Source organism: Amblyomma maculatum, chromosome 4, assembly GCF_055883805.1.
Source record: "Amblyomma maculatum isolate TAMU_Amacu chromosome 4, ASM5588380v1, whole genome shotgun sequence".
NCBI classification, from domain to species: Eukaryota; Metazoa; Arthropoda; class Arachnida; order Ixodida; family Ixodidae; genus Amblyomma; species Amblyomma maculatum.
In genome coordinates this window covers 14,731,926-14,746,520 of record NC_139347.1, presented here as the reverse complement: position 1 = coordinate 14,746,520, position 14,595 = coordinate 14,731,926, and the positions used below count along the sequence as shown (strand labels likewise).

Here is a 14,595-nt window from a genome sequence, read left to right as displayed (position 1 = left end):
TTACATTGGCAGAAAATAAGACAACAATTAATCTAGAATATACATTTTGTGAATTGCTCTATCAGAAGCAATGAAAGTAGCAGAATTCTTTTTGTTAAACTTCCCGGTTGCTCAGGAAAATATTTGCGCGCGCGTTGTGCTCAGGCTGCTCGCAGTGCCTTACGAAGGCCGACCTCACGCCGTCTTGCACGAAGTTATGGCTGCTACATTGCAAGTGGCAGAGCGCTGTCATTCCTAACGTACCGAGAACGCTCAGAGAGGCCCTGGAACCTGACGAGGTGGAGTAAGCTCTCCTCTCGTAACTAAAATGATACGAATAGACATACTTTTGCGCAAAGCTGTCTCTAGTATAAAGACGAGTGTCGCATAAAATTAGAGATCGTGAAAAGAACTCCTTTGCTAATCATGGTAGGTGCAAGACGACGCCGCCGCATTTATGACATACTTGCCGCGATTGATGGAAAGAAGTGATTCGGGCTAGTTGATCTCTGCTAACAGATTTGTGCAAAATTTAAAAATACTCTCGCATATTGCTGACAAAAAAAAGCAAACCCGCCAACTGAAGTAAACTTCTTTTGAAGCCACAAACGGCCCGGATAGCAGAGAGTGAGGCATTTCACTACGTAGGGAAATTTGAACGATTTGAAAAGCTGCGGTAGGGAAATAGTTCGGACGAAGACTGTGTAGACGTACAGAACTAGGGCACACCATGAATGAGCTGTATGTGTCCTTCGGCCCTGATAAATCGAACGAAGCCCAGAGAGACGGCATCCAGAGCACGTAATCGCCTATCTTGCAACAAAGAGGCATGCCATGCTAACTGGAAAGCAAGTGACAACGGCTCCATTTTCCGCTAAGGGAAAAAAGAGCGCAACTTTATCGAACATGCAAGCTACAAAACGGTCTTGAGACCGTTTGTTACCATTCACTTTCTTAGCAGATGACAGATGTACTGACTGCTTTGCTTGAAAATGTGGTTTGCTTATATGAACCCATTATATGTTTTTGGTTAGTCAGCACAGTGTTTCTTGGAGATACAGTTCAGCCTGCATGAACTTACATGACCTCGATCGTAAATATTTTCTTGTTCCTACTCACCTGGCCAGCTTTCGTAGTTTATGCTCCGTATAGAGCGCCTCATCTTCTTGGCTCCGCCAGTGCTTCTTTTTCGGACGAGAGTAAACGTAGGAGACGCTTCCGTTGGGGTAGCCTTCGATGATACTAACAGCTTGAAGAGACTTGCGCAGGCTATTGAACTTTTCCGGTGACATATAGACTGTGGCTGCGTGGAAGGACAGAACAAGAAATTCTAGGATCCGTCAACAAAATCTGTGTTCCCACTCTTGCGTGTTAAATTTTGAGAAATTTGAAATTAGTTTGGGTGCAATGCTAATGTGCTCTGCCCGCCTTTCATAAATAGACTAGAAACCTATGCTACTCCGCATATTTGGCTCTCAGTTTGCAAAAGAAGAAAGTGGAGTAATGTTGTAGCCAAAAAAAAAAAAAAAGGCACAGATTGACGTAAAGTAAGGAGAAAATGTAATGAGGTTCCGTTTCAGTTACTCTCAGTAATGTCGTATTTGTGACCGTTGTCGTTTTGCTACCGTTTATTTTTTTTATTCCCTGGAATATTCAAACTTTATTCCTTCGTTTTATTGTCTTTACGCACAAGAGCATGTAATTGTTAAGACAAGGAATGACGCTGCATGACCTCGTGGCATAAACGAAATCATCATGGCTTTAAACTGGGTAGCTCTCAGCTTTGAGAATCCTTTATACATGCTTCCCTTAAAGTTAATCGTACCAGAGATACCCTAGCCTAGCTCACCTTCATGCAAACAGCTAATAAAGGTAATATTGCTGAGTACAATAATACGACTTAGAAATTCGTGTATCGTTTAAAGCGGCGGCCTTTGAATCGAGGGAGTGAGTACTGGATTTCGGGCGCTTCTTGGTCACAACAGTATGTGCTAGACTGCTGTTGTGGTCAAACAGCACAACAATCATAATTGTTTTAAATAAAGATATATAAACTTTGTCCGCTTCTCTTGTGTTTTATGAGTGTACAAATCGCAGTTTTATAACTGAATAGTAGTGCATATATCTTAAACCAAGGCCAAGAAAAAGGCAGAAGGAGAGAGAAATCCGTTAACGCGTAAGAACCACCAGTTTTATCACTGACCTGAGATGAATGCTTACCTGGTTTGGAGTAGATGTGTTTTTCAAGGAGTTCTTTAGATGGTATTAGGTCATTCTGAGTACCTAACTGCTGTAAGAGAAAACAGAATAGACAAGAAAGAGAAAATATTTATCCTTTCAAGCAGATGACAGTGTAATACCAGACATAATATATCTTTAATTTGTGCAATGGCTGCACTATACAGGTGACGGAGACTTTGGAAGGACACTGTATAGATTGAGAATATTTTAAGGGGAAGAGTACATATATCGCTGGAGGGCAGTTCTCACCAGTAATAGCAGGCTAAGCCGAATCGAATACTTTTATTTTACATTCACCTTCCTGGTGGTGTAACCCTGTGAGGACTGCAGTCTACATAACGAGGGAACTGAGACTTTGTAAACAAACATCACCCAGGTTGACCTTTGTCATGCTGATATTTTGGCATACGCCAGAAACGAAGTGATTAGTATTGGTATTTAGAGGTAATGCCTCCAAGTCACATACGCTACGAGTGTCGCTGCAGTGGAGGGCTTCGGGTTGATTTCGACCACCTGGGGATCTCGAACGCGCATCGCCTTCGTACAACCCATAGATGATTTTGCTTCGACACCCGGGTACTACGGCTACAAAAGAATTATGGACAATGATTACTTTGCCGCTTCGAAGTAATGAACGCCATTTTTCTTTGTCTTTCGGTTTATCTTTTGTGTCTGCGTGCACTCAGCGTTCTTAAAGCGTGCCTTCCCTTGCTTCCTCCATGAGCCGCACCCACTAACTTTGCCCAAGATCCTGCAGGCTATGTCATGAAAACCAAAAAACAGCAACCTGTCAGCAAAGTCATAACACTTACCTGGAGCCGATCTTCCAGCTGATGCTCCGAGCCTCGCGGTCTGCGCAGAAAAGGCACGTCGTAGGTATGGTGCGGCCCCAGCCGGTCGTCCTCGGGGTCCTCCGGGCCGCTGTTGAGGCTGCGCGCCGAGTCCCAGCCTGAATGGAGTCCCTCGGTCGAGTACGCTGACGACAGTTGACGCCCGCTCGTGTCGTGAGGGGATGGGTAGTACAGCTGATCTCGTTCCATGGCGTGCTGCTGCCGCTGCTCTTGTGACTGGTGGAAGTATTGCTGCTGCTCGTTTTTGGGCTTCTCCCAGACACTCATTGGAACGGTGTCGATAGACTTTGTGACTTCCGGTGCTTCCTCCAGCTCATCTGTACGCAAAATAAATAAAAAAAGTCACAAAATCTACGGTTTTGGCGTCGTGCTTTAAAGACATATTCGTTGTGCAGCAGTAAGGTCACTGACACGATAGCGCTCGTACTCAAAAGAAAGCCTCAATAAGCTGTACTGGTTCTTTGAGGTTAGAACGAAGGTGTCTTTATAGGTTTCAGGGCGATGAAGAAGGTAATGGTGTAAATCAAAGAAGAAAAGGGCGGTTTATGCATGTTCCGTGTAATATATTGCGCCATGTGAACGATAGGCCAAAGTACCACGCTGCAGATTCGGTGACTAGTTTTGTACATCTACACTTCAGTGGGTTCATGCATGCGCCCACGAGCTTGGAAAGGGATGTCATACGAACACAAACTAGTGTTTTTGCTTTTATCCTTCACCATTTGACTACTCCATTGTATTGCACGCTGAAAAATTATTCCGAAGAAAGCCCTGCCGGGGTTGGTGCAGTGGTTAGGGCGCTAGACTACTGTGCCCAAGGATGTGGGATCGAATCCCGGCAGCGGCGGCCGCTTTTCTATGGAGGAGAAAAGCAAGGCGCCCGTGTGCTGTGCGATGTCAGTGCACGTTAACAGGTGGGCGAAATTTCCGGAGCCCTCTACTACGGCGCCTCTCATAGCTTTAGTCGCTTTGGGACTTAAAACGCCACAAAACAAACATTATTCCGAAGAAAACTGGCATTCGCTTGAGGCTGTTACTTAAGAAGCAGCCCTCTTAGCTGACCTTTGACCTATTTCGCTGGAAAACGGAGGAACATCATTGGTTGTGGCAACACCTTGCGAAGAAAAAAAAAAACGCCAAGGAAATGCAACCGAAACAGTTCGATGACGTTGGTGTTCCGTATAGCTGAGGTACAAGAACAGGCACGGCTCAATAAGCAACCAAACAGAGAAACGTGGTGCCGCGCGTGGGGTTTGCCGATATAGGAGCTGCCACTCCCTCGTACACATGACGGTTCGATTTTTCGCATTAACGAGAAAATAGATCTCTATAAGAAGGTTCTCGGCACACGTGGATTCTGAAGTTCGATTTTCACCTCGGCCGGCCGGCAGCGCTTGCTCAGGCGTTATGGCGACGTGCTGCTCAGCATGATGCTGGCGGGTGAAATTTGGCTACGGGACTGCGTCGCAAAACTTCCAACGAGTTTGAAAAGAATTCGAGCACGGGCATTTAGAACACAGGAACCCTTTTTTAAGCTGTTAGAAATAAAAAATATATTTTACTTCAACATTACCCCACATTGAGAAGCCATAGTCAGAAATTTGCAGCGCCTCAGATTGTGACCAGTGGGAATGCCATTAATTAGAAACAATGAGCGTTTAATACATTATGCGCAGCTATGTGAAGAAATTAGAAAGCCTAGCGCCACCCTGAATTTTCGGATACAGTAAGCCATTTTTCCCCAGCTATTGTCTCCTTAATGTTTTAGCGAAGTTGCCACAAAATGAAAGATGAACATTGGTTGGACGCTGCATGGATGCGCCACATTCGTGCTTCCTTTCCCTTCACACACCTTCCTCGCAGTAACGTCAATCATTGTTTTTATTCAACACCTCAAAACGTTCTGACGTAGGCTTTACATGAGGAATGGCCATGGCAGTTAAAGAACGATCGTTCTGGTGTCGTTCTGAAAATATATGGAGTTGGTATGATGGATGGCGTCTTGTTTTATATCATTTCTGTCCCGAGATGTCATGGCGAAATAAGATCGGTAATGAAGGGCAGTTCTTGCGGCGGGAGTGTATACGGATTTGGGATGGCAAATTCGAATGGGTAATCGGTGACCTGGTGATAAGAGCGATGATCTTAAGTATGAATTTTCGGATGTGGCTGGGCACTGAAAACGTGATGACAGGAAAAATTGTACGAAAGCTCCACGCAGAGTAATGGCTACAAGGTATGCAAATGGCATGCATATGAATTATAGGCTCTGAGATTTAGTGGGTTTAAATTTCTGGTAGTCCCAAGTAATTAAAAAAGAACATTACAAATTTTCACGGCACCGTAACGCCGTGACAATTTACCGGAGCATCTCCGATGCGCTGACGTCAGCCGTCTCCTCGAGAAGACGTAGAAGACAGCAACGGAGACGAGAAGCACGACCAGCAGCGTGCACACGATGGGTATGATGACGCGGATGCGCTGATGCTGTGAGTCGACAGCCTGTGTCCACTGCGGAGGGGGCACGGTGCCTGCGTAGAGGGAAATGTGTAGAATTCACCCTTCCGCATTTTGTGGCAGAATAAAAATTTCCGAGAACACTGGAGAATCTGCAGTGGAGTAAGTTGTGCGTCACTGTGTTATCCGCGAGATGCGTCAGCGGAATTCCGCGTGTGACAGATACAGCGCGTTTCGTTTTCTGTAAGCTAATTATAGAACGCCGGTGAACTTTGATGCGTTCAACGTTACGCTGGGTGTGTTCGGCAAGAGGCGCGCAATGTACCGCGTGCAGAAGCAACGCTCAGGCTTTCTCATTTGTCCACTGCAGATTCTGCAGAGCTCTCAAAATTTTTCGGATTGCAGCTGGTTGATTACTTTTCTTTACAGACTTTATAATCATTCCCACCATTTGTGCACGCAAATCACGCCATTTCCGCTCGTTCACGTTCAAACATTTCTAATTTCCTGCCGCCGGAAGTTAGGCCTACGTCACCGGAAGTCAAGTACCACGTTACCCTATTTAGACGTCGCCATTACCCTCCCAGCTATTTTGACGTTTGATTGATTTAGTTCACTCTAATTATTTAGCCAAATTAAGCACATGCACCAAATATATTTTCCCACCGAGATTTTTGCATTCTCTATCTACAATAACTTTTCTTATAACTTGTTTCGTTCGAACGTAATCATGATGACAAATTCTGGTGACACGAAACGGTCGGCATTGCCATAATATGCTCACGCCTTAAAAGAGAGAGAGAGAGAGAGAGAGAGAGAGAGAGAGAGAGCATAATTTGACGAAAAGATCCAAAACTGCAGAAATTCAATTGCATGCGAAACTCAATTCATTTGCTAGCTGAGAAACTCGCTAATGACTACTTGATGGAATGGGAAAAGCGCGGTTCTAATGCACAAAACTGAATATCACTGCTGCTAATTAGTTTTTCGCATTCAATGTCAAGGCAACCTTGCGGGAAAAAATTGCCATGACTCTCTACACCTGAATACACTCGCGATCGGCTTTCGCAGCACATTAGCTGATGTCACTGAACTGCTAAAGTTTTGTTAACGACAAAACTCAAAACGAACGAATAAACTGCATTGCAGTGCACATGTACGAGATAAGTACGCCCTTTTTATCTTTAAAATAATATGTATCTTTTTTTTTTTGAAACGTCGCATCCACATTGTAGATTTGTTGCAAGCAGTTGTACAGATTTGAGCGGGACACCATTTTTAATGCGATAGAATGCTAAGTACTCCGTTATACAGAAAATCCAGCGTCGGCGACTTGATCGAACAATAACGCTCATGGAATAACGCGACGGACAGTGACTGGCCATAGGATTGGGCGACCTCACGTGACCACAAATGTTCCTCACCTGACCTCACGTGACAAACCTCTCCAAAATATGATTCCAAGCACAGACCCTATCTGTTCACGGACTCGTCTCGCGCTTATGAAGTGTGTAGACGAGTGACAGCGAGTCTGTCAACATACCCTAAATTTACAACTGATTTATTAGAGATAATTTACGACCTCAATCTGAAGTTAAACATTAGAGCGACGATTTCTTGGCTGTCTGCACACGCAGGCATTAAAGGCAACGAGTGAGCCAACAGCGAGGCACGAGCAGCAGCACGCAAAATATCAACAGCGCCGAACGCACTTTCCACCATAGCGGGTACCAAAACCGGCGAGTTGGAACCTTCCACCTTCAAAGCAATCGCGAGGAAGCGACGGCGCAAGGCTCTTGAGCACCTCCGCAATGGAAGAGAAGAACGCGCCGAAGAACAGGCGTGCCCCATTCCCCCTGTGCCGCAGTAGTTATCGAGGGCCACGCATACATTAGCCCGCCGCCTCGCAACTGATGACACTTCGTTAACTCCGCCTGAGACAACAATTACGACGACTCCGATGAAGGGATGTGCAGTCACTGCCGAAGTCCAGCGACCGCTGCCCATATAGTATGGGACTATAAAGAGTATTCTGACATTCGAATCAGGACTCTCGCCGATATTCCAACTGCCATCGGTCCGGCTAGCTACATCGACTGGGTCCTTCCGCTGTCTCTCGAAAACGCGGCCGTCGCTACGCTCTGGGCAAAGCTTGGGAAGTTTGTTGGCTTAGGCCCCAGAGCCAAGCTTTACGGCAGATGTCACAGACAACAAACCAGCAACCCTCCTCGGCCGCCGTGATTGTGGTGGGGCCAGATACTCGTACAGATGCCAGCAGCAAAAGTGCATGATAGGGCTGTCAATAAACGTGTTTCAATCAATCACGTGACCAATTTATTAAGAGCTGCCAACTCGGCCTTTGCACTTCAGATTGCAGGGTGAGGCAAACCCAGCTTACGAGAATCCTTGCATTCCGAGTCAGACGTTCATATGTACGGGTTGGTAAGGCGACGCTTTTTATCTGACAGGTGATCTTTCGGAGAAAATGGTAGCTTACACCCACATGCCAATGAATACGTTCGATATAACAGAGGCAGAAGTCATGGGGTTAATGATGAAGAGATTTGCAAGGTGCATGGACGCGAACAAGGACATGCAAACGGGAGCCGCTATGCAAAAAAACGTACTTTCTCAGCACGTTTTCAGAAAGAAGTGTATACCTAGAATCAATATGAAAGGGAACACGGGAACGTGTGGCCTCCGCGCTGTGCAAAGCACTGCCACCAACACAAGACCAGAATGAATGGCACCGAACGTAGGTTCGGAAAGAGGAGCTGACTTTGGTTGCTTTTTTACCCCTGATTCTTATCACCTGTCGGCGACAGCGCATTTGAAAGCGTGGAGACCACGCGCTTCCGTGTTCTCTGTCATATTGCTTCAGGTTGTACGAAGTCATCATCATCAGCAGCCTAACTATACCCACAGCAGGGCGAAGGACTCTCCCATATTTCTCCACTTAACCCGTTTCTGTGCTAGCTGCATCCATTTTACCCCTGCGAACTTCTTAACCTCATCCGCCCACCTAACTTCCTGCCGCCCCCTGCTACGCTTTCCTTCCCTTGGAATCCGGTTTGTTACCCTAAGCGACCATCGGTTGTCCCCTCTTCGCACTACATGTCCTGCCCACATGCCCGTTTCTTCTTCTTGATTTCCACTAGAATGTCAGTAACTTGAGTTATTCTTCTGACCCACTCTGCACGCTTCCTATCTCTGACATACTGAGCCTTTAAGTTCAGTATCTCGTGCACTCGTTTCCCTACATATTTTGCGTCAATCTAAGCAGATGACGGTTCCTTGTTTTGTGCTCATTTATTTAGCGCAAGTTATAATATATTTTCATGAGTCTCCTAACGTCTGTCTGGTTGCCCGAAATGACTGTTGCGTCATTCGTGAAGTCGACAGCGCGCGTTATCGCTTTGGGGTTTAAAAAGCGGAGGACACCTAACTGTGAAGAAATATGTCAGTGAAAAAACGTAATGCTTCTGAGCAACTGCTGCTGCAAATGTTATGCCCTGCTCCCCCCCCCCCCCCCCCTCCCCCCCGTTCATACTCACCTTCCCTTGTGCTGTAGGTCGCTGCGGGGATTGCTCACAGCATTCAAAGACGCGTTCTCTCTTTTTTTCTTGCCCGATGACACACGAGAGTTTAGAGAATCCAGACTCGACCGTGCGCAACTGTCGACTGCCGTCGCGCCCGCCGCAGAGCCGCCGCCCGGTACCACCTAAACTACTAATCTAGGTGGTATTGCGCCGCCGCGAGGCTGCGCAGATCACGTTGTGTTTGGGCCCTGATAATATGCGCCTGCCAGTGACAGGCTTTGCTTCGGCAGACGTAGGCTTTACGCTCCGACGAGGCTTTATGCTTTCGGAGAATAAATGTTAAGCAAGCGAACCACCGCAGAATGCAGCGTAAGCACTATTAGTTAGAGTTTATTCAGCTTGCGAGCATTGCAGTTTTTGTGGTTAAGGTTACCCGCCAAGACATTACTGATCCAGATCAGACAGCGCGTTTTTCTCGGCCCCGAAAACAAGGTGTACTTGAAGTAAGTGTCAGCCATCTTGCGTTGTTTGCAACTCCGCCTTTACTGGATTTGTGTAGCGCTGCTTTGCTGAAGTCATTGCGTGGCTACACGCGTCATGTTTCTTTATTTCCGTGGTTCCTGAATGGGCCATCGTGACTTACCTCCGGAGAGAGTGAGCGTGGCAAAGACGTACTCGGCCTCTGTGGCCCCGGCGTCGTTCTGCGCAGTGACGACCAGGTCGTACCAGGTGGCCGGCGTCAGGTCCCCGACGATCAGAATGGCCGGCTGCTGGTGGTCGGGCACAAGGTGCGTGGTCGTGGCCGGAGACCAGTCTTTGACCGGCTGCGGTTTGTAGAGCACAGCGAACGAGGAGATCGGGCAGCCACCACTTTTCCAGGAGCCCAGGTGAAGGGTCACCGAGGTCACGTTGCTCTCGATGAGGTCGCTTTCATGGGGCGCCAGCGGAGCTAGGCGATGGCGAAGACAAGCTCACATTGTTGTGCAAGCAAAGAAATAATCTACCAGAAGGTGTAGTTTGTGACTACCTTTTTCAGTGTTAATTATTTTGCTCTTCTGCTAGCTGTATTATCGACTAATGGCACCACGGTTGACAGCTAAGCAGGCAGCGTCATTTTCCGGCTGCACTATCGAAAGTGAGCAACCAGTGCCAAGAAATTGAAGAAATTCTTAGCTGATTAGCTTTATTGAGAGCTTCGAATCTGGTGAGGTACTGTAAGAGTGCTACCACACGTTTCGTTCTACGTGACCCTGGCGGCAACACGGAATGTTCCATGTTTGACAATACAGAAGATGGTGGCGCTGCCGAACACTCTCAAGGGTAGGTTACAACTTAAGCAACATAAATACCCAAGGAAATAAACGATGAAACAGCCGTTCCGTAGCTCAGTGGTAGAACACTGGAAGCGAAATTCGGAGGTCACGAGTTCTAATTTCACCGACGGCACGTAGTTGGTATTTCTGCTGCTTTGTACTCTGTGATTTCTGCGATTAATTATTACTTCACACTGATAAAAAAAATCATCACCAGTGCTTTCCTTTGTTTCATGTCTTTTGGATCTCTTTTAATAGAGGAAAGAAAGCAATATAATAAACTGCAAAGAGAAACTTTACTAAAGAGGCTCAGAATGTCCATTCAGGACGGCAGGGGCTGCGAAAAGTCGTAAAACAAGTGGCTGAGAAATTTCATGCATATTTATTTACGGTTCTAAATGGAAACAGAAAAAAGGAATTATTATGTAGGCTATTTTCCTGAAGTTTTTAGATTTCAGATAGTAAATTGTTGTTTCTTTGACAGAGATACAAAACTTCGTAGCTATAAGAAGTTTATAGAGCTTTGATTATGTGTAAAAAGAAACCTTGTATACTTAATCTAAAAAACATAATCATATCAATGGCATTACGCCGCCAGCATGCTTCATAAAAACGCTCGAGCGCATAGCCTGGACGAAAATTAAGACTGCTCAACGCTTGCCGCTTGGTCCGAGACCATGCTGCAAGCACTGTTTGGGGCCGGTGGTGATGGCGAGGGCATAAAATGGCATGATGGCGGACCGATAGGCCAGCGCTGAACTGTGCTGACATGCATAAAAAACCAATCGTTCGAGCGCTTGTGTTAAGCGATCTTGTGGGCCTGCTTTAAATGGGCCAGCGTGACGTGTTGTTCCTTAGCCTCGTGCATTTTTACATGGTTTTTCACACCGATTTATCGTGTAAAGTGAACAAGCTACCGGCCTCACTTTATTATCTACTGTGTAAACAACAGCCAACTTAAGTCGAGCGAGGTTAAAAAATTAAGCCAGCACACAAAGGAAACGTGCGTCTGAAATCACGTCCCTCATCACTCACGACGAACCAACTCCAAATGTTTTGTTTGCATTGTGTCTAACTATTCAGGTACCGTTATTTAGCTAAGAGTTTGTGGTTTTAATGGTTGCAAAACGGTTTCATAAAAAGTTGAGCATTGCAAAAGAAAAAAAAAAAGAAAGTACTCAAATTTGGAACTCTTTTTTTCTGTCCAAACAAACCAATACCTGTTCTTTCGCATACAGTACGTTGTCCTCAATGTCTAATAATCCGCATGTGATGATTTCCCTTCCGGGGTCGCTCAAGGCTCCGTGCTTGGCCGTTTGTTGTTTTTAGTTTACTTGAATGATATTATTGACTGAGTGACCTGCACTGTGTCTTTTTGCGGACGATTGTGCGTTGTACAGAATGGTATGAAACAGTGATGGTTCCAGGATTCTAAATATAGTTTCTTAATGGTCGATGGGGGCCGCATTTTGAAGATGAATATTAAATTGAAGAAAACCGTACATATGCCTTTTTAAAAACATGTTTAACCGCCTAACTTTATTTATACACCATTGACGGTGCGCTAATGAAACCTGCGCATGAGTTAAAATATCTGGATGTAATCTTTACAGTAAATTATCTCGAAACAAACGCGCTGAACACAGAGTATAGAAAAATGAGAAATTTTTTTTTTAATTTTTTTAATGCGACTTCAAAGTCGTTCCCTGTTCTCTGAAAGCAAGAACACCTCTCAAACGTTAGCTCTATTTTTGGATTACACCTGCAGAGCATGAAATCCTGACGCAATAATATTAAGAATGAAACTTGAACTTGTCCAAAACCGAGCTGCCCGTTTTGTTTTAAATAATTATAATAGAAATTTAGGCGTTACTCGTGCTAAGCAAAGCTTGGGATGGCGAGAGCTGAGCTAGAGAAGAAAATGTCTCGATCTTAACTCTCTGCACCATATATTTCATGGTCGCAATGGCGTCGCAAAAATAAACTACCTTGAACGTTCAAGTTATGCATAGCAAAGAAGAGACAAGGTAAATGTTAAGCGATATCAATGGAAAACTAGTGTCTCTTTTTGTCTGTTTTATTTTTACGCTCTGGTAAGTGATCATTTTAAACATTCTTTCTTTCCGAAAATGATGGAGGGCACCAATGACGCTTTCATTTTAACATTGAACCTTTAGGGTTCTATTTACCTTGGTGTCCTTTCTCCTATTATTGCTTTTAAATCAGTGTGTAAGGTCAATAGCTGTCTGTGTATACCGAGATTTGAGTTGACAATTTGTGTACTGCTGCCATGCAGAAATGTATTATCAAGAGGCATTGTGATAATTGCTACGTCTAATAGTGTATCTTGCTTTCTTGTTTTGTATCATCCCCCCTCCCCCCCTTCCTGACCCTACTGTAAAGCTTAAAGGCGATGTGGGGTCATGAATACACGAAAAAAATAAAAAGGTGCGTTCAGCGATACCAAGCATGAACAAAGAGCACTAGATCAGTCCATGCTTTAGGACTACAGTGATAAGACGGCATCTCAAAGCTGTTGAAAACAAAAAATAAATATTTCAAATGTTCGCGGCAATATACGTGAAGGTGGTCATTGTCTCCACATATGAGCAACAATGTGCGCTCACTCGATCCGTCTGTCTTAGCGTGGACGACATTGCTTCTTGGTCCTCTGCCGGCGGCGTTGAATGCCGTGGCGCAGAAGGCGTACTTGCGGCCGCACCGTAAACCCCGAAACACGTACGCCGACCGCTCGGCGCCCGTCTGCACCTCGAGCCATTCGTCCACAGCTTCCGTGGACTGTGCATCGGGCGCCAGAGAGGGCTCCGACTTGTGGAACAGCACGAACCCTGAAAGTACAGTTATTTCGTCTACACGAAGAAACTGCCTAAGCGAAGGTATTTAATCGTCCAATGGTTTCCGCGTCCAATATCTAAGCCAATAGTTTTGGAGAAATTTCTTCAATGTTAGAGGCATGGGAATTCAAATATGTCTCTCACCGTCTATGTGACTACCGCGATTAATAGAAAGCTCAGTGTTTCATTCGAGTCTGCCACATCCTCAACGGGAAAGTCGTCACAACACAGAAGCTAAACAGCCATGGCACATCGCAGTTGGCACAGCGAGGCCGCATTAATTAACAGCATGAAGATGAATCTGTTTCTGCAAACGTGCACAGGGGAATTCTCATTATGAATCATGTGTTTTGCTCCGCACTGCAGAATTTTGTTTTTGGACAGCCTGCTTTCTAAACAAATCAGAAGGATAAGAATGATTTTTAAAATGATGTGTTTCTTCTCTAAACCTCTTCACGCAGCGGGCACGGCAGCGCAACTTGAGTAACAAGGGTGCTATTGACAGCGAAGTATTGTCAACTAGGCTATATTTCGCATGGAGAATCGTGTGCGGTGGCTCTGAATGCATGACGCTCACTGCGATTCAGACAATACGTAGTTGTCCAATGTGCAAGGCGCAATAAAATACAAATGCATGTAGCCTGAATTTTATTATTACTAATTGGGTCATATCGGAACTGTAATGATGTATCGCAATGAAACAAAACGGGCAGTTAAACAGTGATAGCACTCTACTCGTTCACTGGAGCGACTAATTGCAATAATGTGGCACTGCTGTAGAGTCTTCACTGTCAACGTAAGTCTGCAATGTCCTTCAATTAAGTCTGACAGCTAGCTTCTGCCTCCGGTTTGGACATATCTTGAAGGCATATTAAAAAATATAACGCCACTTTGCATTGCTAGCGCGAGGAGGCTTATTCCGCGATATTTTTCAAATAGCGATCACGTTCGCGCGACCATTGGAAGTTATCTATATGCACCGTTTTTGCTAAAAGTAACCAGGCTGCGTAGATTGTTTCTCAGCACTGCAGCAGAACGCCTGTATGATCCCAGAATCGTTAAATTATTTCCATTGTAGGCAGTATACCGCCGTCCTTGCCTTTCGAGGATTTTTTGCTTTTCGTACGAAAATCTTTATCCACAGGCTACTGTCCCGAACAAAAAATTGTCTTGCTTGTAGAGCAGCTCCGTTGCAACAACTGCATATCAACGAGTTGGTGGGCATAGAAACTGCAATTTATTCCTCAAAAAACATTCTGTTGATTTTTTATGGCAGTTTTACTTATTCATTTGAGCGCAGGAAGAATTTCAGACGCTTAGACAGCTTGTACCTATGTGTTCAAAAATATTTTGCCATATT

The 14,595-nt window shown here is 45.2% G+C and overlaps 1 protein-coding gene across 1 annotated transcript in view; it reads right to left on the bottom strand.

Moving 5' to 3' along the window:
- The window catches only part of LOC146190320 (cell adhesion molecule Dscam1-like), a 200,139-nt gene that overhangs the window by 1,148 nt on the left and 184,396 nt on the right, over positions 1–14,595 (bottom strand). Inside the window, exons 21-26 of the mRNA XM_084599770.1 lie at positions 13,008–13,229; positions 9,711–10,016; positions 5,435–5,602; positions 3,033–3,388; positions 2,200–2,269; positions 1,099–1,282 (exon numbers count right to left, since the gene is read on the bottom strand). Coding sequence (XP_084455896.1) covers positions 1,099–1,282; positions 2,200–2,269; positions 3,033–3,388; positions 5,435–5,602; positions 9,711–10,016; positions 13,008–13,229 — 1,306 coding nt within the window. The remainder of the gene's footprint in view (positions 1–1,098; positions 1,283–2,199; positions 2,270–3,032; positions 3,389–5,434; positions 5,603–9,710; positions 10,017–13,007; positions 13,230–14,595) is intronic.